Source organism: Cydia splendana, chromosome 4, assembly GCF_910591565.1.
Source record: "Cydia splendana chromosome 4, ilCydSple1.2, whole genome shotgun sequence".
NCBI classification, from domain to species: Eukaryota; Metazoa; Arthropoda; class Insecta; order Lepidoptera; family Tortricidae; genus Cydia; species Cydia splendana.
Window position 1 is genome coordinate 17992427 of NC_085963.1, and position 26047 is coordinate 18018473.

Here is a 26047-nt window from a genome sequence, read left to right on the forward strand (position 1 = left end):
TTGTAGCAGCTGGAAACGGGCAATATCGCTGTTAATCTTTTTAATAAAATGAGTGGCGGATTATAATATTTTGAAACTCGAAGGGTAGGATGACACCTGTCATTTAAATACAATTTTGCGAGATTTGGCGTTTTTAGGTTGTAAATTATATGGAGATGACAGGTGTCATCCTACCCTTCGAGTTTGAAAAACATTATAAACGCTCTTGTAGCGGCTGTAATACGGCGACTGCAGAAACACAATGCCATGAAAGTGGACACTGTGATCTTCATTTCCCGTTAGCGCAACGCTGCAGCAACAAAGCCACTGAAGTCACAATCCAAATATAACCTTTAGCCAGCTTTAACAGCTGTGTTAGTGTGGGTGTTTCCGTCAGTACGCGGGCGATCGCAATGATTGCTCACGCGTTTCGCATCACTCACCCCCACCCTAACGACAACTTGTTCTCATACTACCAACTTATTATTAATGTATTTTTTTCGATATTCAAATGATTATCTAATTATGCAAAGTTGCATGCGGTAACTGTAATTGTTGGTTTGAGAGTATGCAAAGCGTAGTAGTTCATTGGTTCTACACAGTTGCACTGAACGAGGCGCCTAGGAAATCAGTATTACTAGTATCTACTTACATTAACCCGTTACTATTGTTTTATAACTCTGCCCTTTTAAGGCAATAATTAACTATACTTTTTTTTCCTTTGAATAACTGACGAGTATTGATACAATCTATTGCCGTGATACAGATTAATGGCGGGTTAGTTTTAGTACAATATACCGACGATAATTTAGTGCATTCATATTTAATTTTGGAGCAGAGGTCGATGGTTTGGTGTGGATAGCAAACATAATAGATAAATGTAATCTCACGGCTTATAGGTTAACAACTTAAATGATATCGTCACGTTCTTTATAAAAATCGTGATCTCTTTTGTCAAACTCCCAATTGAAATCCGAATAACGAAAGCTTCGAACTTGACCGTGTACAATGAATTCGATAGCAATTTAGGGCTAAACTCAACAGGGCACTGTAAAAAAGGAGCGCACACATGCATAGGGCGTGTCGACGCGCACCAATGCACTCACCCCATTGTTTATCCCACGATTAAAACCAATTCAAACACTAACCCGCACTCGAAAATTAAGCTCGAGTGGTGCTACGGAACTCTTTGTTTTAGGCACAATACGCACTCGGTAGCGGCAGCGAAAACTGTGGACATGGGAAAGAATTTAAATTTTGCACATTCACGCCAATGTTCATCGGCAAAGGTATAGGGTGTAGGTAGACCGTTTTATGTCGTAATATGCAGTAGCATCTAAGATGCACTTAGTTCTTAAGTTACTAAATTTTTAATGAGTATGTATTTTAGGAATGTTCTATGAATGTTGTATTTATAGATAACTTAAACGACAGAAAAAACTCTACTGCATCATACTACCTACTAGCTAAATTAAACCGCAAAAACGATTGCTAAATACACCTCCTGAAATATTAAATATATTGAGCTTAGTGATAAATAGAAACTCACTAGAACGTATTTTCTTGTTTTACAATCTAACTGAAACAGCTTTTACGACTATTGAAAAGGCTTGCTAAAAAAGGTACTAGAGACATATCGCTACAATTTGCATTAAAATATCTACCATATACGATAATCGTTTTACACATAGACATTTATCTCTAAAGATAAAGATACGATAAAAGATAAAAAATAGTTTATTCAAGTAGGCATATTACAATGCGCTTATGAACGTCAAATAAAGCTATACCGGCTCCAACCCTAATACACCTCTGCCTCGAGAAGATTTAAATCTCTCTCTTTCTGTAATGCAAAGACAGAATTCTACTGATGCTGATTGTACTAGGTAGTGCCAGTGTTCAAAGAGCCAGTAGTCGCGCGGATTAAAGTGGGGTGCCGAGTAGGCTGCGCCGGCGCCGCGACAGCTGACGCTGCGAGGTTTTTACCAATTAACCCTATTGTGCCGCGCGATGTCGCCACGATCGTTATCTTATTGCGGTTGGTTTGTAATTGTTGTTGTTTTTTTTCAAATTTGTATTTTTTCAAACATTTTGTTCAATTTCTCTTGTTCAAGTACCTACCAACCTATTTTTATTTATTTTTTTTTGTTTTTTACTATGTTAATCTTAAACTATAAAAATAAAATTGATGGTGATCTACAAGACCATCTTCCTCGCGCTATCCCGGCATTCTGTCACGGTTCATGGGAGCCTGGGATCCGCTTGGCAATTAATCCCGAAAATTGGCGTAGACACTAGTTATTAACTATTACCGTTTATTACGAAAGCAACTGCTATCTGACCTTCCAGCCCAGAGGGTAAACTAGATCTGCAAGACAGTTATAAAGGATATATCTGAAAAACTAAATCATTTCCTGCACGTAACTTCAATTCACTCTCAATTGCGGCAAATTTCTAAAATTACTTGATCCTAACCACTGAGTAACGATATCATGTCGACGTATAATGAAAAAAGTTTATAATCACGCAATATTTACGCATACTTTATCGTCAATCGATAATTAATATCTGGAGGCTGGACGGGTAGACGCTCCCGAATTTCGCCCGGAATGACGGGCCATCGCGTTCGCGTAATCGAACCGGCAAAAAGTAAAAAGTGAAGCAAATACGAAATACTCCATTACTGAGTCGGCTATGGCGGGTGTGGAGTCGATCGGTGGAGCTTTTTGAACTTTTTGATATCCTAAACTGGGTTTTTAAACCCCGTTTTTTAAATAAATATTGGTTGTAGATATGTACTTAGTTAAATAGTCATACTGTTATCAAACTTTTTAGCTCAAAGCGGATACATTTTGAAGGAATTTGACAAAAAATATAAAGTTTTAGGTAAGAACATTGGCTACTTTATTATTTTAAATTCACATTCTATTAGGGAGGAAATGGAAACAACGCAGACTGAATAGCACGCGAGCAAAGCCTAAGCAGTAAGCACTGATAGCGTTCTTATAATACAGATTTTACCTAAATAACACACCAGGAAATTCACAAAAATATGCGTTTGTATATTTATAGCAGAAGTCTACAATAGACAACCATACCACAACCATCACCACAACATCGTGACTACTGATATTTTTGTTTTAAATCGCAGCGCTGTATCAATGTTATCAACCATCAAAAAAATTACGCTCTTCTGACTCGAGACCTACGTAACAGACTCTAATCAATGTCAACGATATTTACACACATGAAGGATTTTAAAGTTATGAAAGAACTACTTATTTGCTAGGCCACAAGGCTACATGGAAACTACTCCATGACAAAGCAATATGTTTTCCTATTCTGGAAATAGAATTAGAAAGGCTGCCAATTTTACGACTTCAGATAATTTAGTCGACACATATACATGTAGGTATACCTAACAGTAAAGAGTTTATATACTTTACTCTTCTTACAGTTTATATTATTTGTGATACAAATTTAGCTAACTAAACTGTTTACTTATGCTTCAACAGATCATAATATTACAAAACAGAAAAATAAAAGGCAGACCTAAAACCAAATATAATATAATATAGCGTTAAAACTTTTCAGCATAGTGTTATTGTAACGATAATATTCAATATATATTATATTATAATATTATAATATTATATATATTATAATATATATATTATAATATATATAACACCTAGAAGTCGAATATGAGGATACAGTTCTAATAAACAAAAATATTTTTCTCAAAAATGGACGGCAAAGTCGACTTTGCCGTTTAAAAAATAGGTTGCGAAGCGCGTAGTTTATGGTCAGTCAAAAATTAAAAAGTTAAAAACATTGCAGTCTCGATTTTGGGACTGCAATGTTGCATACAAATTCCATTATTTGTCGAGTTCCAAACTTTTTAAAAGTTGAAATGGCCATATCAAATGAAGGCACAGGCCCATTAAACAGCCAAACAGATGATTAGTACCGCGACTATTTAGCTGTCTCAAATAGGTTGGCGTATTTTCGGCAGAAAAATACACTTCTATTTTTTTATTAAAAAAATAAAAAGGCGGCAAAGCTAATTTTTTCAATTGTTTCTACTTTTTTCTGTGAAAATATATACGTAAGAAAGTTGCTTTTGTAAAATATTTCTATGATATTTATATTTCTTGCACCATTTTTGAGAAAAGCACTATATATGACTCGGCTGGAAGGCTACTTGCTGGCTTCGGATTCAATTAAACGGACTCCCAAGGTCGTCCGTTTAAAACGAATCCTCAGCCTGCAAGTAGCTACTTCCGAGCCTCGACAATAATGTACTATACGCATCCTGTATCACATGTACTTATATGTGTTATGAAACAATTTTCAGTCGTTTATGCTGTTCTTGGCCACTCCATGCCATTGCTGGCCCATTGCTCCCGCATTGTGTATGCAGGGCGCGGCCGCCCGCGGGCCACGTCAGCTATTTGCTCGTGTCCAGAGGGCTAAGCCATTCAAGGCTAAGACACGGGGGCCAGTTTTTGGCTGATTTCGACTTGATCCGCCACTTGAGTACCCCTGCCCCCGCTAACGTACAGGCTTGGCTGTATTCCCATTGCTTACGGACAAGTAGAGATAATGGATGCTAGTATAACGCGACCTGGATATAAGTACAATGCGTAATAGAAGGTGCATTTATATACGCTGGTTAGTTGTATAAATCTTCGATTCACAAGGTGCATGGTTAGGAGTGATACCTGCTTTGTTTGCTACGTGTCCGCGTTTCTGGAGTCGCGAACATTTTTATTTTATACCCTTTTTTATGCGATGAGCATTGAATTGGCATTTGCTACTGTTGAGTTTTTGGCATGATTATCGTGCTGCGTGATGTGGTTTGAAGTTAAGCTAAGATTCCAGTGGGAAAATATACTCGTATTATCTTCGTTTTAGTTCAAAACATATCTCATCTACTATTTTTAGTAGGTATACAGATTTGCGTTAACATACGTAGATTTACCTTGTTATAAGTCTTCAATTGGCATTATAGGGTTAAATCAGCATTAAACATAAATATTAATTGCACATATCACCCAGACACCGTCTCCCCCAATCACAGCACAGCACATTCCCAATTACACCCAATATCGCATCTCAAGATTACTTAGCAAAACATTACCGTCCATTATTAATTGGCCCAGGTGTGAGGATTATCCTTATTAGGGTACCGCAGGCGGAGACATGCATTCCCGCTCGTCTTAATCATATAAGAGGGTTTAACTACGCGAGCAAGATTACTGAGGAACATCTGTAGGGTGCTCAGTATTTTAGGATAGTTTGGGTAAGTGAAATCTAAACTGTCTTTAAAGAAAAGCTCGACAAACTTAAGCTCAAACAAAATAAGTATATGTACGTTTCGCTAAACTCTAAATGACAGAAATCATAAAATACAGAAGCCGGCACAAATCGATTTTATTGACGCCTCGCTACTACCTCTTAAAATACCCAGCTTGCTTCAGACAATTGTGGTATGGAAGGCAGGAAAACAGAGATCTTTAGTTTCATCTGGATATAGTAATAATTCACGAATAGTCTTATTGAATCTATATAAAACATTTACCGTCAATATGAAAGGTATGAATGGGAAACCCTTTCATACCGCCTATCCCAGTTACCAGCTACATAATAAGCCACAACTTTGCGCCTATGGTACAAGTATTTAAAGGTATTGGTACATCAAACGGACAATTTCTGTAAACATAGGCACACGTACTATATTTAGCACCAATGATAGAGTTTCACAATATATTGTAACATTCTACATCTCAGATATTACTAAGTATACATGGGAGGATCGTTAGAAGTGGAAGATTTTACTATACATGGGAGGTTCGTTAGAAGTTGAAGTGGGAAGGAAGTTGTTTCACTAAACAACTCAAGTAGGTACGGGAAAGACGCTAAGCAAAAGTACACAAGGTAGGTTGTAAAAGTATAAAAAGCGCGGCAACTATCTAGCTATTTAACCAGGTGAAGAACAAACGTTACACCCGCATTGGACACATAATGCATCCGTTAAACCGTTAATATCCATAAAAACAATTCATACATTTCGGTTTACGCTTAAATACATCCCATCTAGCTACCACGTTTGACTAGGGCTGCCATCCGTCCGGGTTTCCCCGGATTTGTCCTAGTTTGGAGGCCATTTGGAGGTTTTCAAAAAGTGTAAAGGGAAAATCTGGACACTTTTTATGTGACGAAACACCTTATTGAATTTAATTATTATCGGCATTATTGTGTACAAAGTAGGTAAAAACCGTATAAATACACGTCCGGAGAAAACATGCGATTTACGCCAAATGTCCGGGTTTTTTTAAAGTCTTTGTCCGAGTTAGAGATGGCAGCCCTACGTTTGACATGCATTTTCAATACCTTTATCATACGCGATATTAGCATCTCTAGGAATATCTCTGATAACACAAATCATCACCTTACAGTGACGTGATAACTTAGTGGCCTACAAATCTAATCAATCTCGCACCGGAATTTAATTTCAATTTAGACACAGTATCCATTGTTGACAAAACAAGAACGCAATCCAATTATAGTAAGCCTTTCATTTTCAATAGATTAAGTAACAAATATTTTAAGTAGCGTATTTCAAAACACGTTGAAATTGCGAAAATTAAAAATGGAATTGAATTTGAAACGCGTCGTGTCGTGCGCCGCTCTCCGCCGTCTATAATTGCGCCGGAGCAGATTATCAGCAAGTGCTTCGATAACGCATGAGCACGAACGCGTGTTATTAAATTTATTCCTTTTTCGCCAGAATCTGCATAATGAGGGGGGCAAAAAAGCAGGTAATCGCTAGAGTTGGTGCGTCGCCTTCCTTTGGAGAAAGGCCCGTCTTTGTCTGATGTATCGAATATGATGAATATTTAAGTACTCGATGTTAAGTGTATTATTTTTGTATTATTATAGAGTCGACGATAAGGAGCTATTATTTCTTGTCAAACAAGGCATCGCAATTTTTTGCTAATTGATTTTAATTTCATCACTTTTTCTTGTATTTAGGCACTGGACTCGGACTATCTCGACTTTTCGTCTCTTCAAACGGTTGACCAATCCCATGAGGACTGAATAAATATATCAGAGCACGATGTTGTAACAATGTTCAATAATTACTTTCATAATGATCCCCGTTACCATGTTGTTGCAACATTGTAGTTAATTCCACTTGTTCGACGAAATTGACATAAAAAAACTGATACGATTTGATTGACTTGTTACTTTGTCTTTTTGGCCTGAAGTGATTAAATGTCGCAGGTAATTATGAATAAAAGTACCTAAGTATAGTAGGTATAGTTCAATCAACCCAATTAACATAATTATATCACTGATGATCTTGCAAACGCGTAGCGTCAGGTTATAAACTCGCGACGAATAGTCGACAAATTATTCATATCGATTATTTAATTGATCTAATTGGTTGACTAAATGTATTTAGCAGCAGTCCGGCCCTGCCGAGCCCACGGCTACCAAAATTCCTCGCCCGTTCTTTATCCCGCTCCTTATCTCAAATTTTATGAAAATATGGGGAAAGTATACTTAATATAATTTAATGTGATAATGATAACGACGGCTCAAACTTAAAACTCAGTGCATTACGCCCGAATATGCGATCGGATGCTACTTATATTTTATGTGCAGGTCATTAAATATTCCAAACAATTTCTTAATGGTGTGCCCATATGATCGGACATTCGTGAGAAATGGAAGCTGTAACAGGATCAGCGGCGAAAAAACGCGCATGTCGTCGTGGCGCAGGCGCTGCAAGTAGCCAGTAATTTATGGTTAGTTTTTGGCTGCTCCCGCGCAATGCAGCCTCGCGGCTTTTCGCTCGCCCGGTCACAGACCCCGCTCCTTCAATCTCTACTTATCCGTTCGCTCCGAACCCCATTATTAATCATTTTTTCAACAAAAAACGTCTTGAGATCCTATCTCGCCGGCCCAGAAGCTGCTAATCGACTCGCTTTCGAAACTTTTGAATTAACAAACAATATCGCAATCGATATCTATCAGTATCACACGTGTTGTTACAGTCTCGCTCATTGTGCCGCGAAATTAATCTCGGAGGTTAAGCTGCGTCACAAAGCACGCCGGCGCACGGTGGCTATTGCATTGGCATTATAATGTATAATTACCTTTTTAAAAAGTTTTTTCGGGTGTCTATATTAAAACGTCAATGTAAATAACTTGTTAGCCGCAATCTCATTTCTGGACGATTGGATATCACAATAGTGGACGTGATTTGAGAAAGGTAACGGTGTCGCGGCATTATCCGCGATGGGGCCCATTAGTGAGCGGGTGCCGACGCGTGCCTACCCGTGGCTAACACAACTACCCAACAAAAAATAGATGTACATCCAAATATTGATCGATTCATTGCAGATGGATTTTATTTTTGTTGTTTAGAGTCAACATAATATATGAATTATGAAGTATTTTATTGTTGGAGACAAACGAACTTTCTTTTCAGCTACATTACTATCTATATTATCATGAAGTAATTATCACTTATAGGTTTTTCATATTCTATCAAAAACTATGAAGAAGATACTTTTATTAAATACTGTTGATGATTCATATTAAAAGTAAAGTAGGTACATACCTATCTAAAACGAAATTTATGGTAAAATTCAAATATGGAACTTGTGAAAGTATTACAGACATGGGGCATATTCATCAGTTTAAAAAAAATACGTTCTACAATCACAATTCATACCGCCTGTATCAGTGCAAAAGGGATGAACTGAGATTGAAGGATAGGGATGACACCTTATTGTAAAATTCGGAATGAATCTCTCGTTGTTCTGTAATGGCGGATACCACGCACGCACATACCACAGAATAAATAATAGTACCTACTAGGTACAGAAGGTTCACTCTCTAAAAAAACGCGTCTATTACGACAGTTATGACCGCAAGGTGGCGCAAGCGCGAGCAGGCGTCCATTCAGTAGCGGTGCGCGGTTACTACTACTGCTAGACACCAAAACTGGTGTGGGCCACATGTACTTGTAGCGACGCAACGAATTCGCGGAGTGAGCCACGCCAGGCGGTCTAGCATAACTTGCGTTCTCGCGCGCGAGTGGACCTGAAGTCGCGCTTTACTCCAGTAAAGATACGCTTACGTTAAACATTAATTAGTAATAGGCAATTTTTTTTTTATTCCTGTTCTTTAGATCATTTTAAGATACTTTATTTTCGAATCCAAAAAACTTTCTGTCCGGAAGTAGGTAAAAAAAAATAGTTAAAAAAAAGAGCCGTTCTTGTTTGTTAAAAATAGTAATAGTATTTTTAGTTCGTAAACGTGACGAAAATAATATTTATAATGAGTCGACAATGGAATCAGTCAAAATATTAACACGGAAAATAACTCATTCAATAAATGGCGGGGCCTCACGGATATACGTCGTGACTTGATATAAAAAAAAAGTAATAATTAGGTCTTTGATTGAATTACCATAAAACTACCTCATTAAGCTATTTATCCGAGAATCCGACATCAATATTATTTGTATCACTTGTATATATATTTACGCCTTAAACATGCTAGAAAAAATGGTTATAGATATAATTTCTTGCAGACTTTGTTCTGATAACGTTCAAAGTGATATTCAATACATAATCACACAAAAATATGGTCAATGTAATAAATATGTGCATTTTATCAAATTCGCTAAATGAAACTACCAAATTTGAACTCTTTGCGCTAATGCTAAGGATTACATTTCCTTGCGGCGCGCGGGGACAGTTTCAATGCGGGCGGTGGCGGGAGTTCGTGCCAAGGACGCGTGGATAGTATGTAGGTAAGTATGTACTTACCTACAAGTTGCTACAAGTGACAGGCCAATTCGAACGTGCGCGGGTGTCTCGCTCGCACCAAATATTTGTGCGGCCAAGTCTGAGCAAAATAAACGCGCGCGTGAATGATAGCTGATTAAAAATAACTGATATCATATCCAATATTATTGGTTGATGTTCAAATTATATTCGTAATTATATACGTCAATTATGACCCACTACAAAAATAAAAATTGCGCATGACTATCTATCGTTCTTATTTAATTTCAGAATGGCATAGTGTGGAGTGGCATTATAAAAGGAATACTTATTATCGTAGTCATTTGACAGTTTTGGTGACACTTTCACATTCTGTCACAGCGAAGTGTGTAGGCCCACTCTTTAATTTGATATTAACGTCTATCCAACAACTTTGTCAGTAGAAAAAGGCGCGAAATTCAAATTTTCTATGAGACAATAACCCTTCGCGCCTAAGCGTCTGTAGACTTTTTTTTTCAACAAACGTATTATATTGACTATTTCGTGCTCTTTCAATTCATAGTTTACGTTCCATAATAAGTATAACATAGTAAGTTCCATAATAAGTATAACATAGTATAATAAGAGTCGACGTGAAATATATGTTTACACTTTTGCACCTTACTCCTTTGCAATAAGGCGAAAAGTACGGCTTTAAAATGACAGCGTTTTACACAAAAATAAAACGCTAATTAAATAACTTACCATATTCGGAACCTAAGAATAAATAATATTGAGAGTGGCAACACTGTCGTAGGGGGCTATTCATACATTTAAGTCATTTCAAATTTGGGGGGGGGGGGTCTGGACATCGGATGATGGTAGCATGACGCAGGTGGAAACGGTGTCATTCGAAGCATGATTTTTTGATGATTTTATGGGGGGGGGGGGGGGGCGACAAAAATCGTCAAAAATAGATGACGTCATGTATGGACAGCCCCTAGGTCGTATTGTCTTTTTCTAGCATATACCTCCCTCTCTACCCCACACTCCTACCACACAGGCAGGTTGCTTTGTCAGTTATACAAGACAAATTTTCAAGTCATTGTCTCAATACATATTTGCACCATGCAGGATTAAAAATTTAGGTTCCGAATAGAGATGCACCGGATATTCGGTTACTATCCGGTATCCTATCTCGCCCTTATTTTAATATCCGGACGGATACCGGATACTAAAATAAGGGTACTAAATAACTATGCTTGATATCGGAATATAATCGTACTCGATTATTATTTTAAAACAATTTAAACGTTCCATTCACTAGCTCGCGCACTAATTTCGTACCTAGTGATAGACCTATATACCGCGCGAAAGTTCATTACGAAACAGGCCAAAACTTCCACAATGCGCACCTGAAAAACCTGAATATTTCCGCCGGCCGAATATTCGGCGGCTGAATACTGAATATTCGGCCTATGGTCAGGCCGTACCTCCCGTATCCTGTATGCGGCCAAACAACTATCCGTTGCATCTGTAGTTCCGAATATGATAAGTTATTTAATTAGCGTTTTATTTTTGTGTAAATGCTGTCATTAAACAGCTGTACCGATATTCGGAACCTAAGAATAATATTGAAACATGTTTGTTATCGCCTGGTGGTGGGAAGACGCCAAACCAATGTGATTATACATATCCTATGATATACTTATTATGTGTATGTAATATAATTATATTATGAGTGTTTAATTAATAATGTAGTACGTACACCCTTTATTGTAACACCTGTGAGGAGAGAGATATTTAGTAAAGTATACAATTTGATAGGTACATTTTGTAAAATTAACATTTATTGTATTTATTTATTAATTCAAATAACAAATTGCACCTTACAGCTAATGCCAAAGCAGCACAATTTGGAACACATTAACAACATAAAGCATTTTTAACATTATTTATAACAATACAATATACAGCTAAGACACATGTATTCATTATGGTATGCTACTCTTAGGCATCTCTCTTTCTAATATCCTCTTGCACTTTCACATCACTATTCCGGATCGTTTTTATTTGCTAGATAATTTAACGGACAACTATAGTACATTGTAGGAGAGGACGGAAAACCGCTAACAGATGGACGAGTGAGTTTGAGGGCCGACACGTTGGTGGAGGCCCTCGAATAATACGACTCCATCTTTAGCGTTTCCGGCCGAGGCATTACATAGTGCTTTTCACGACTACTGCGAGGAAATAAGGAAACATTTGGATAACTATAAGTACTAGCCCGCGATTTCTCTGGTAGCAAATTACTAGCCACTGCCTGTGCTGTCTCTTGAATTTCGGTAGGCGTCAGCGTAAGAATATCATTTTCTTCACTAGAAGAACTCATTTTTATAGCGAGCGTAGATACGTGTTTCTTATATTTTATAGTACTATCCAATTCAGTGAGAATTTTCCGATCCCGCCTTTTTTCTTTTTTATCACATTTAAGACGCGTTTTTATGTTGTTTGCTTCAAACGGACTCTAAACTTAGAAGCGTTTTTGCTAAAAAAACCACAAACAGCTACAAAAGTAAAAAACGCCTTAAGCGTGAATCGAATGAACTGACTGAATGAATGAATAGTTTGACATTTCGTTTTTTTTTAAACAAGAAATTGGTCCTATAAATAACCTAAATTTATTTTTGAAGGAAAAAGTTGCGCCAAAAAAGACCTTTTATTGATTTTTATGTTTTAAATTATACTTATTGCTGTAGCGAACTGTCACCAATGACAGATGATGATAATAATGAAACATTGTACACTCGCGTGCAAAAGTATTGCATCACTTTGCATTTTTTCGTCCGCATCCAATATATTTGTAAACTGGTTAATTTCTCTAAATTATTTTAATGTAATCATGTTCCTTGAAGTTTTAGCTTTACGAAAAGTAAAAAAACATGGAAATCGGCCCAGTATTTTTCAAATTATCGGCATTTTCCCGATTTGTGAGCGGTTTCACGTTATCACGCGCACGAGTTGCGTTACCCTTGACCCTTATAAAACGGGGATAGAGAAGGGGTTGTTATCAGTCACTTATCAGAAGTCGATCGTTACATATCTCCGCGTATTTTCCCGTGAAAAAGACCTGGAAAAATGGAAACCACTGAAGCTGAAGTCCGCCAAATCATCCAGCCCCTGCAAGCGGGGCGTAGCCAACGTTCAGTAGCTGCCGAGCTGAATTTAAGCCAATCTGCAGTTTGCAGAGTTTACCAGAGGTTCCAGGGGACTGGATCCTTTACTTCAAGACCAAGAAGCGGCCGCAGAGAGTGTACATCAGAGAGGGACGACCGCTTCTTTGTCACAACATCTCTCCGAGATCGACACCAGACCAGCATTGCCATCCAGCAGCGTCTGCGTGAGGTACGAGGAGTGGCTGCCAGTGAGTAGACAATAAGAAGAAGACTTGAGAAAGCGAACTTGACACCCAGGAGGCCCGCAGCGGTGCCCAGATTGCTGGGGCGACACCGTACAGCCTAAAGAGAGTTTACTGAAAATCACAAGGACTGGACCATTGAGCAATGAACCCCAGTTCTCTTCTTGAAAGAGTGCAGAATGTGTTTGAATGGATGTGACCGAAAAGGAAGAGTCTACAGAAGGCCAGAAGAACAGTTCGCTCAATGTTTCTTCTCCGAAAGGGTCGCCTATGGCGGTGGATCCGTAATGTTCTGGGGCGGCATTTCCTACGACGGGCGGACAGAACTGGTTTTCGTGCCTGGCGGGGGCCGTGACAGTGGATTGACCGCTGCCAAGTACATCACTGATATCCTGGAGGAACATGTTGTTCCTTATGCCGGTATTTTTGATGAGGGGTTCATCCTAATGCAGGATAATGTCCCGTGTCATACCGCTAGGGCCACCGCAGCCTACCTTCTCGAAGTGGGCATCGACACAATGGACTGGCCAGCGATGAGCCCGGACCTTAACCCCATTGAACACGTGTGGGACTACCTAAAAAGGAGGGTTCGAAAGCGGAATCCTGCCCTGGTCAATGTTGAGGAGTTGAAGGGAGCCTTGCTGGAGGAGTGGGACGCTATTCCTCATGATCACATTAGAAAATTAATTACGTCTATGAAAAACCACTTGGTTTGTGAAAGGAGGCCTGTAGGTGGCAATACCAAGTATTAATTTAATAATAATAAACGATATTGTATTAAAAAAATGACTTTTATTCTCAAGTTTCCGGATTTATTTTTGGAGCATTATGCGACTACTTTCAGTTTTATGATTTTTTTATAGTCTTCAGATTCGAAATTTCATTGAATTTACCATTTTTCTAATGCGTTACATTATAAGCTTTCAGTTGATACCAACATTTTCAGAATCGGGTATAGAATTACAAAGATATTGGGTGCGGACGAAAAAATGCAAAGTGATGCAATACTTTTGCACGCGAGTGTAGTAGTGGTGGTTCAAGTGCTACAGCTATTGCCTACTTTCCAGCTTGGTTTTAGACCATCTATTGCCACATTTCCGAACAGTGGCGTGAAAATTTTAATTATTTATTTCACACCAGCTCGGAAAGGCTTACTTTGCACTTCAAAGACTGAGAGCAAAGTTTCATTTTATTCACAAGTGAGGCAAAGGAATCAAATGCAAATTTTGAGTTGTTTTCTTATGTTTGCTGGTAGAATTGACTTTTAAATCATAAATATTTAATAAAATTCATTTGTATTTGATTTTGTATGATATTTTTACATTTAATATTTGCTTCGGGTTGGTGTGGTGAAACATTTTGTGTTTCACTTGGGGCAAATTTTGTTTAACCCTCGTGCTTTGAAACCCTCGCAACGCTCAAGATTCCATGTTTCGAATGTTTTACTTGCTCAAGTAGCAATATTAGCACGAGCGCTTAAACAACAACTTTGCCCCCTTGTAAAATAAATAACTATTTCAATATAGTCAGCTAAACTGAGGTACAAATTCACAAACTCACCAGCAGTTTAGCTTCACGACCTTCCAGATGGAAAAACAGCATGCCAATGACTTGAAAATTTGCCTTGTATAACTGACAAAGCAACCTGCCTGTGTGGTGGGAGTGTAGGAGCGAGGGACGTATATGCTAGAAAAGGGCAATACGACCTACGATAGTGTTGCCACTCTCAATTAGAAATGCAATGGATAGTTGTTTGGTCGGATACCGGATATTCGGCCCGACCGTCGGCCAAATATTCGGTATCCGACCGCCGAATCTTCGGCCGGCGGAACAATAAAAAAAATAAAAAATCATTTATTTCAGACCTTGGTTCATACACTTACACCAAAAAACTAATTAACTACAAACTAAATTTAACAATACCTACATTTCGGTTTTTAGGTGCGCATTGTGCAGGTTTTAACCTGTTTCGTGGTGAACGTTGGCGCGGACTCATTTCTATGTTCGAAATGAGTAGGTACCTACGCGTGCAAGTGAGTGGATGTTTAAATTGTTTTGAAATAATAAACGAGTAATGTACAATATGACCGTGACTGTTTCTTAAATCCAATTTGTTTACTCTGAAATCAAGCAAAGTTACTATCCGGTATCCGGCCGGGTATATTATTCTGAGGTTCCAAATATCGGTACAGTTGTTTAATTGTTGCTTAATTTGGAGATTGACCCCAATTTCATTTCTGATCAAATCGGTCGATTTGATCATCCCGTCTGGACTTCACTTAACAGCCGTAACACATTACCGCGCCGTTCAGGGTCACGGTGCGCCAAACCATAGCCTGATGTCATGTAGGTATGTATAATGTACTTAGTCCAAAATTATGTTATTTACTAATTATGTTATTTACTAATTATGTTATTTATATGCATTAAACGTTAAATCTGAACCAATTCGATTACTATTCTATAGTGAAACACATTCAGCTTGACTAGAAAAAGCGCGGCAAATTTAAAACATGTATAGCGTTAGGTTTCAATAGCGCTCAGACACCTGACTTTTATCTCGATATCGTAATTTTCTAGCGACAAATCCATTATCTATACAAAACTGTCGCAAAAATGTTATCGCTTGTATATCGTGGTACAGGATAGGATGGAGCCATATACTTTACTACTTGCTTGCAAGTATCGTAATTAAACAGTGCTAAGTAGTTAAATACGCGCAATGTATTTTTATGTCATAAATAATGTATTTATTTAATGTTAATTTAGTATTAATTATAGTATGTATATTGTTTTATCCACAAATATGAATAATTGTAGTTAATTTACCAATAAAACATAATTTATACGGCCACAAATAAAATATTAAATGCTTCTAAAGTCTGTTTGGTTATTTCTACATGGAAACGAAGTCATTTCAAATTATAAAAACATTAACTGAACACCTTATTGCCGCCTGCAGTCACCGCTCGCCGCTCAGCTATCCGCTGTCGTTAATACCACGGCCTTACGTTTTATGACACTGAGTCGCGTCAGGGGAGCGACACGGTTCGGTGCGCTTGCGTTCAGTCGAGTTTTGGAATATTACTGCAAAATTTTGTTGTTTGTTAATTTGTTGGTTATTGTTGTTTGTTAATTTGTTGGTTGTGGTGTCGACTTTTATTGCCCTAGTCGCCAAATGATGTTACTAGTGAAATTTTAACCGACACCACACGGTAAAAATAAGTTTAACAATGATTACTTAATTAAAAATCGAATAAAAACGGTATTTCTAATGCATAACTTATATTTTTTGCTATTCAATTAAAGAGTACTAACAAAATCCTAACTCAATTAATTAGTGCAAATATTTTAAGGTTTGCGATTCCTGCTCGGCCTTGCGTCGCAAGGTGCCCGGTACCACTGTATTGCAGCATTAACTAGAAATGCTTACTTTGGGGAACATTAGCAACTGTCGTTTTTGATAATTACATTTTAGTGGTGAGGGGTGGTACTTAAATGACCGCTATTGAAACCTAAAGTTTAAACTTATAGGCGCGAAGATTTGATTTCCCTAAGAAAATTTTAATTTCGCGTCTTTTTCTGCTATCAAATTGGGTGTGTGTCAGTATAATAGCCCTATATAATTGGCCTATTATTGTATTAAATTTAACGCGCACGCAAAGACGGAAAGCCTGCAATTACGTAAAATTTACTTTCTTATTTACAGCACTCTTGCCCAGATTAAAGCTGATAATTAGTTCGAATCTAGTCTCCCATATTTTTTACGTTCACTGGTACATATGTTTTGACCGAGTAAATAGTAAATATACTAAATACTTTTTTAAATATTCGCGCTCGGGGCGATGGAAGTTTCATCGTTCCGTCCCCCCGCTCCATGCAACGACCAATCGCGTTAGCTCGCTGGCTCGTGCGCGGCAACTTTAAAGCAACGATAACGTTTTTGATGGTTTTTTGTGTTACGAATCATATTTCAAGCCGATTTTTACAGTATTCGATGAAGGAGAACTCATAATAAAAATCCCATATGATATTGATCTATTACCATTTTTAACCAGGCAATTAATGCACAACCCCATAAAACCTCCCATACGGTATTATTTAGTGTACGATTAAATTGCAACGCTTGTACTTATTGTAATTTGGAAATAATGAGAGAAAAAATAGCCTATTACCATTTTTGAGGACGGAAATATACTGAATTTAATAATAACCGTAGGTTACTTACTTTAAATGTAGGATACAGAATTATTTTTTGTGTGATTCATGCTTAATGTCATAAAGCAAATATTTCTCTATGAGTATAAATTTAAAAAATGTTATTAATATTTTTTACAAACTTTCTGTGATTTTTTATATTTTTAATTTTTTTTTTAAATACCTAAATGTAATATATTTATTTGGATTATGTGTCGACGTAATCACTAGATTTATTATCTGTCCCATACACCGAAAATTTCAGCTATTACTAATTATTTCCATTCCGCCATACTAGCCGAGCGTACCTTTCTTGGCCTACTTGATGTATGAAATCGCGCGCGAGAACGCAACTCATGCTAGACCGCGGTATGGTTAGAAAACGACCGCAGCCTAAGCTATAATGAGGTACGACCCACCTATTGTCCGCCACCGGACCAAAATTAAACCACGCCGTATTTCACCTGACATCCAGTTCAGTACGTGTGCAATTGCACGGATTATTTGACTACTATAACCTGTCATTTTTTGTCCGGTGCGCGCACGAGCCACTTTCTACATCTGGGCGGAATTGCGCTATACTTTTTGTCGGTGAAAAATGTCGAAGTCATCATCCAAAATTAATCTGATGTGTAACGTTATACGCCAGTGCATTTGGATCTCTTGAATATTTAGCGGTTAGTAACTTTACTGTTAAATAATAAATACCAGTGTACCTATTCTGTACCTTTTTAATAAAATAATAGCACTGTTTTAACATTAAATTATAATTATTAAAATATCGAAATTAACTCTTAAATTGTTACTTAATTGAGCTATATTTTATCTTCTAATAGTTTAGGTAAAGTTTAGGTATTTACCTTTATCGAGGTACTACGCGTAGTTTTATTTACATTATCGAATTTTATGCTCGAATTAATATTTTCAATTATACCTTTACCTACTTATTATTATTTACTCGTATAATAGGTAACTTTTATGTTAAAAATGACATTAATTTTAAAGCTAGTGGATGGCGTTTGTTTTTCTTGTACCTACTCTAATAACTAATTGTTCAGTACTGGCCAGCAATATTTACATAGTACAGTCAGCATCAGATAATGTCGACCAAAGTGGTCAAATATATCGGAACACTTCCTAATTTATAAATGGTAACAAAGGTGTGTCACGATATATTTGGCCACTTCGGCCGTCTCTATCTATTTGACGCAGACTGTACCAGCATTTATTTCTGATCCTGAAAAATCTATATCATCGGTCAAACAAAGTGAAGGTGCAAATATTAAGGTTTACTGCACCTTTGTACTTAGCATGACTTGCGTTGTCACCGACTCTATGTGTCAAGCGTGACTTCAAATACGGAGTAGCGCGCGACAACGCAAGTGATGTGACGCTAAGCGATCTGTTGTTATAATACCAAAATATTTAATAAAACAATATAAACCTTTGTAGGTACGTTGCTCTTTAAAATTATAAATTCCATCAACAGGAAAGAAAGCAAAATATAGACTCATTATTCTCTCTTTACGAGTAATCTAAGAAAATGGAATAGTTGCAGCGACGGAGCCGCGCTATCAACGAACGTAATGGAGTTATCGCTCGAACAATAATCCGCGATAATGGATTAACTCACCGGCGGATATTTGTAAACAGGGGCACTGATTTCATCGATACTATTATCGAAATGATTTACAATCTATCGATAATTCTGCCACTGACAACCGTATCTGGGATTTCATAATCCCATCCACACCATAATGCGATTTCCCGCGTATCTAATAATAATCAAATTTACACTGTTTTTTTGGCACGTTTTCATACTATTTTTTTAAGGATTAATTTGCTTTTCTGCTGGTTGATTTTAGATATGGAGTTTGACACTACTGACAACTAAAGATAAAGATAAGATAAGAATAGTATATTTTTAAGTAGGCATATTATTAGCTGATAGATCAAATCCATAAAAGTTTCAGAACAAGAAATGATAATCAGAATCGTGCTCATGACCCTATGGTCTTCTTATACCTATCTGCTTCTTATACAATTGAGCAAGTTTTAAAATACACGATGAATATTCAAATCGAATCAGTACTTCGTATCTGCAGTTCAATTTTCTATCATGTCCAGAAACAGACTATACCGGCACCGGGCGATTTCATACTTTTTGTATCGACAGTCAACATTTATAATGTTTTTTTTTTCTATAATACTATTTATTGACAACGGTTTAACGTCTTTTCAAGTCAAGGCCTACAACTGTCACATTTTCCATAAAGACAACTCTTCAATTCAAGCTATCCAGATCATCAAGCACCCTTTGAACCTGCATGTGCTTATCGCCTCAGTAAAAAGACCCATAATTATATGCTAAGTATCACCTTGTTACGGCTCCATACCAAGTTGCAATTCTCAAGCAATAAACTAACATACGTTAGCAATTACTGCTCCGGGTTTTTGCTTTGTGGAACACTGGGGTATTGATTATTCATTTCAACGATTGTTGGCGTTCAACGTATCTTCAAGTTGCACATTTCTCGATTATCCGTCCCCATAATCAGTAATTTGAATTCTATTGTAATTTCAAGTGTATGACGGGCCTGATATCTAAGCGCATTTAAACAGAATGTTTTCATAGTTAAAACAAAAACGAGTTTACTTTATACCAATATCGTAGTATAGTCTGTTTATTTAACTATAAAGTACTATGCCACAGACATTTTATTATCTTCTTGTGCAAAAAATTTGCCAAAAAACAAATGAGCGTCCCATACATACTATTTCCTATCGGCAAGTACTTCATAGTTAATAAAAACGGACTATAATGGAAAATGTTCAAATACTGACGGTAAATATGTGCGCAGATTTTGGCATCATATTCACTAGTTTAATTTACAGTTTCTTTAAACTAAATCGTTGAATGAAATTTGCAGCAGTTGTACTTTAATATAATTAAAGGTGCCAAATACTTTATACCTACTTAATCTTGTTTCTAAGATATAGTTAAATTTATGATAGTCTTAATATAAATTAGTCCATTCATATTAGCAAATAAAACCGCATTAAAACCAGTAGATAATATGGTTAACACTTAAATTTCGATTACGTTACTCAATAATCTGCTATTAGATTTGATAGTGCGGCTAAGGAAACCATTATAGAAATTCCATTTCAGTAGCAGGTTATCCAATTGATAGGTATCTTATTTTCAACAATCGCATTACTTTAATTAAATTTACTTAGCATTTTAGCGCCAGAATGCCTTGAATATTAACGAATTACAATGAAATGCTACATTAATAGTTAACAATTATTCAGACGGCTACTGTTTTTTAACTCTCAGACTAGTGGGGTTCCCTCTCTCTGCCTCTACATCTCCATGTAAAGGTATAAATATTATTTTATCGGAATAACACATATTTCTTTTCATTATTTGTCAATAATTTATTTAGCTGTTGTTAAAATGTTGTTTTAATAACTTTTTTTAACAAATAATCTCTAACATTAAAATAATATATCTTCATCATCATCACATAAATGTTATCCAATTCCCAGTCCAGCCCTTATTAATTTAAGTAGTAAAATATGCTCAGAACATTCTTTCACTCACCTTGTTTTCATTTAACCTACCTACTTCATTTTATGGTTGTTTTAGTTGTAGATACCAATAAATCCTATATAATTAATGTCTAGTCTTACTCGTAAGTCAAAAATATGACGACATTTCAATATTTTTAGAAGCGTAATAAACTATTGGCAAATATAAAAAAAACTTATTTAAAGTAAGTTATCATGATTTTTATATAAGTTTTTTTGACTGATACACGTATTACATAGAAAAAATGACGTTTGGGACTCTACATTTACGTATACGAAAATTATCGATTATTTGACATGTTATGAGTAAAATATGCTTTCGTTCGGTTAATACGTTATCGGTATGATTGGCTCCTATATCCTAATTAAGATTAAGTATTAAATTGTGATTTTTAAAATGTTACTTTTTTCACATTGCTTATTAGAATAAATACTACCTACTTAAAAACATGCGTATTGAGGTGATTAGCTTTATAGTTAGATTAAGATTTGATTAGAAAAGATAATGTTGATAATTAGATACTTACTGACGTTATAAAAATGCAATGAAATATTGTCACGTTAAATTATTCGTGGATGATAAAAGATTTAAACGGATAGGTTGAAATAAAAAAATTATGTAATTATACATATAACAAACACTCTGCAATATATACAAAGCAAATAGTTATGAAAAGGTTAGAAAAACAATATTTTATCGTTTTTGAAGTGTTTGTTTAAATCAATCCCAATTTATCAGGGCATCTTATCAAAATTAGGTTCTTATAATTATGATCCACTCTGACCTTCCCTCTGCCACATGTGACTAACATTGTTACAATTATTAATAATTATTATTGTGTCGCATTATTAAATGCAAATTTTCTTATCTTGATGAACTTGAAGTGATTGTTGATACCTTAATATTATTGTGTCTTAAATATGACGAAGTCAATCAGCATACAAAGATGCATAGGTTTGTTTTCATAATAAAAAATATAATTATAATATGTATATGATACCCATGAAATACCTACAATTAAATGTTAGATTATACAATGTTAAAATAAAATAAATATTTGTTTATTTTGTTATTAAATTACTTTATCACAATAAATTAATTACCTATATAAAATTTACGAGTAGATAAATTTTCCTTATAGCCTTTCAAGAATATGTTATTTTTTTTCTCTCTCTATTTACATAATAATATGCAAAAATAAAAAAAAACTGACCTGCGCCAATTCATTGGCCGCCTCCGTCTTCACCGTGTTGGCCGCAGCCCATGCCTCAGCAAAAGTCTCCATAGCACTTTGAAAGTCCATCTTTACGATTCACGACGACATCGACATGCCGATAATTCACTGGACGTACGCGCGTGCACTCTGGCCGACCGCCGGCGCGCTACTGCTGCTCGGCCCCGCCCAGCGAACCGCCCGCGCGAAAAACCGATACCACCCGAGCTTCCCGTTTCAGCGCTTTTCTTTTTTAAGCCGCTATTTTTAACGAGTTTCTTTTTTTTCGCAGCAAAGCCCGGCCCACGGTGGTGGATGGGCGGCAGCATTATTTACACTTGTAATTCGCAGATACGTACCGCTTAATTTGTTACGTACGGTGGAACCGGCGTTATCTGCATCAGATTATCGCCTCTCTTTTGATTGCTCGGACGTGCTATAATGGTTGCGTTTTTTGTTATCTACTGTTTAGACGTCTTTAATGTAGCGTTTCATTTTAAATGATGGACTGGGAAACAAAATAAATCAGTATTTAATAGAAATATTTCTTCTTTCATTGGTAGAACAATTAAAGGTAGAAAAGTGAGTCAGTGTGTAGAATTAGTGTTCAGTATTTTGACGCTTAATAATAAAACGTAATTTATTTGTTTTAGATAGCTAGCCTACTTTTGACCTACTGAGTTAGTATGCCACTTAAAAGTAGTTAGGATCAACTCTATCAACCTCTTCTGCCGTGGGAGTACTGGGAGTAATTAAACAAACACTGGAAACTCAATGAAAATATTTTATAAAAGTCATAAAATCCGACCCAAACATCAATTCCCACTAAACCACCTAATTTAGCTCCATCGGCCAAATAAAATAAATCAATGCGTTAATTTTCTTTTAAGGCGACTAATTGCAACATCCCGGGAACTAGGAAGCATTTTTATTCATTAGATAATTCAAGATGGCGGCCGGGATAGGAAAAATTGTCACGGTTTCACGTTAATATAGTACGTGGTCGTTATCGCCAGAGTTAATTTTTCATGATTTTGAAAAATAATTGCGGTTTAAAATTGAGGAAGGATGTTATTACGTTTAATGTGAGCGTTAGGGCTTCGTGTAAACAGCTGATTTGGTATTTTAATTCTTTTTATAATAAAATGAAAAAAAAAATCAGTTTAAGTAGGTATCCCAATGAAATTCTAAGGGATTGATGATTGCTTTGAACCTCATGAAGATTTTACATATTTAGTTAAGCCATTGTTTAATAAGTAGATCATAATAAAAAACGTTGTCATGGTTGTAGTCCTGTCCAAATGATGACAACATAACGCTGCATTGGATACGGCAGTGGGTTTAAAAAAAAAAATACATATTGATGATACAATGCATAAGGGGTTACCATGAGATATAAAAACAACTTCACCTGTCAACGACGTTGAGTTTGCAAACGTAGGTACTAACCAACATAAAACACTTAAACTGTTATAATAACAAGTGTTTGTTGCGTTTTTTTTTTTCTAAAACGTAAAAATCACATTATTAAAAAAATAGTCTGACATAGCGAAGACTCGTTTCATGAAAACATGTAGTTTGAGATTCCATCACCCATTTTTAAATTATGCTCAATAGCAATAAACCTAGGTAAGTATATCACTTTGTATGGAATCAATATAAAGTAGCACGTTCTCGTTGATCTTTACTGTATACATAGATCTTTATTTATTACCTAATAATTAAAAAGAAGACTAAAAACAACAAGATAATGGGCATTGTTATCTTGCTGTTTGTAGACTAGATATTCTTAACAGTCTGAAAGTAATAGAAATTAGGTACATTAACACACGGGACAGTAAAGATACTATTGCACAAAACATTGAATTATAATACTTTTCTACTTACTCCGTTGGCTCCGTGAGTTCCGTGACCCAAAATGAGACTTGGCCTCCGACACAAGACAGCGCCACTTTTCTCGCTCCTTAAAAATAAATTAAATTCGCATCTTAAGCACGACTTTTACTTCATTTCGCATGCACCAATGAGCGTGAGCGATTTTCAAAGTCGTATCAAAACCAATTCAATCCCATAACAAATTATTAAATCTGAATCGGGCAGCAAGCGAGCCTAGGGGTTGGACTCGCAATGAACAGCGAAAACTCAAAAAACAAGTACAATAAAATTTGACCAGCATTTACAACCTTAATTCTACTTAGAGAATAAAAAATAACCATAACTAACCAATGAGGTCAAGACAATTTAATTCATGAAAATTAAAATGGGGGTATTTACCCCCGTGAGGGTAAAAATAGGCCATTCTATGGACGTCGTAAACGGCGTCTGTAGGTACCCAAATATATATTTGTATTTATTTGCGCGGCTTGAAAAGGTTCTAAAATTGGGTTAAAACCAGTCTACCAAAAAGGTCAACGGGTCTATATCTAGTTTTGATCACACTAAACGGAATAAAATTAGACAGGACTTAGGTACTAACTCGTGCAAAGCTGTGTGCTTAGAAGATTTGCCGAGATCAATAAACGGCGACCTAGAAATAGGACGAACAATGACAAGCCCGCTTCATCGGAATATTGTTTATCGTTTCCATTTTTGTTTATAGCTTTACTAAAGGCTCATGAGCATATTTAAATTATCAGGCAGAAAATATTTACATACCAATAAGTAAATGAAATGAAAACGTTTGTAGCAGACGGACAGGTGGAGACAGAGCTGATTCAATAAGTAATTGTTCCATTTTCCTTTTTTGGGCGGAATACCAAAACAATCACGAGTTTTTCAAAATAAAACAAGAACTAAATAGAATGAATATTAGTGTTAATAAATACAGGACCCTTAACAATGCACAATGCTTTGCCAAAGCACAAACTCGTAAGAAGTACAAAATGGACGTTTCATAAATAATTGGGGAGGCATTTTCTCAAATTTTCTCTACCTACTCGTAATACATATATAAATCGAATAGATTGCCAACTAGACTTTGCGCTCGTTTAGTATCCAACCCGAAAACTGCAATGATGCGAGATGCGAGGAATACTATTTATCACCTTGTTTACTACCTACGTTCATCTATCGACTGGTTTTGAAAAAATCTTTCCTGTTTTTAGTAAATTTTCATACCTTTATTTAGCTCGGTACTAAAATAATATTTCAGTAATAAAATTACACCAGAGTGATAATTAATCTGACCATTGTACCAAATTACTAGCGTACTTAACTAATTATTGGATACGCGGAATTATTTGAACTGACGAAAGTGACGAAAATAACGGGATAGAATAGAAGAGAATAGTTTATTTTCTATAAAGTGTTAGTGGAATGGAGAGAAACATTAGAAACATACAGTCACTCTATTATTGTATGTGACGTGTTAAATGAACTAACAGCAACACATTTAGCTGACCTTCGATGAACCTTAGGCCTTTGTATTAAGGTTTAAGACTAGTCACTTAACTGTGTGAATCGAACATGCACATACTCTAACTGTTACCACTTAACGCCGTGACCAAATCTTTTATCTTTTTAGCGCCACGGGTTCCTAATTTACTCAGAACTAGATTTAAAACAAAGGTGCTAAAGACTACTGCCCGAGTCTTCATATGTGTCGTAAGTATATCTTCTTCTGTCTCTGTGGCAAACATTGAAACAGATGGGTAAAATATTTTAGGGCAAAGGGTAAAAACGGGACCCTATTACTAAGACTCCACTGTTCGTCTGTCTGTCACCAGGCTGTTTCTGATGAACCGTGATAGCTAGACAGTTGAAATTTTCACAGATGATGTAAATTTGGCCGCTATAACAAAATACTAAAAACAAAATAAAATAAATATTTAAGTGGGGCTCCCATACAACAAACATGA

The 26047-nt window shown here is 36.3% G+C and overlaps 1 protein-coding gene across 1 annotated transcript in view; it reads right to left on the reverse strand.

Moving 5' to 3' along the window:
- The window catches only part of LOC134790165 (homeobox protein dve-1), a 95148-nt gene extending 72512 nt beyond the window's left edge, over positions 1 to 22636 (reverse strand). The window contains exon 1 of the mRNA XM_063760977.1: positions 22191 to 22636. Within this exon, the coding sequence (XP_063617047.1) occupies positions 22191 to 22280 (90 nt within the window). The 5' untranslated portion in view covers positions 22281 to 22636. The remainder of the gene's footprint in view (positions 1 to 22190) is intronic.
- Positions 22637 to 26047: the final 3411 nt, after the last annotated feature.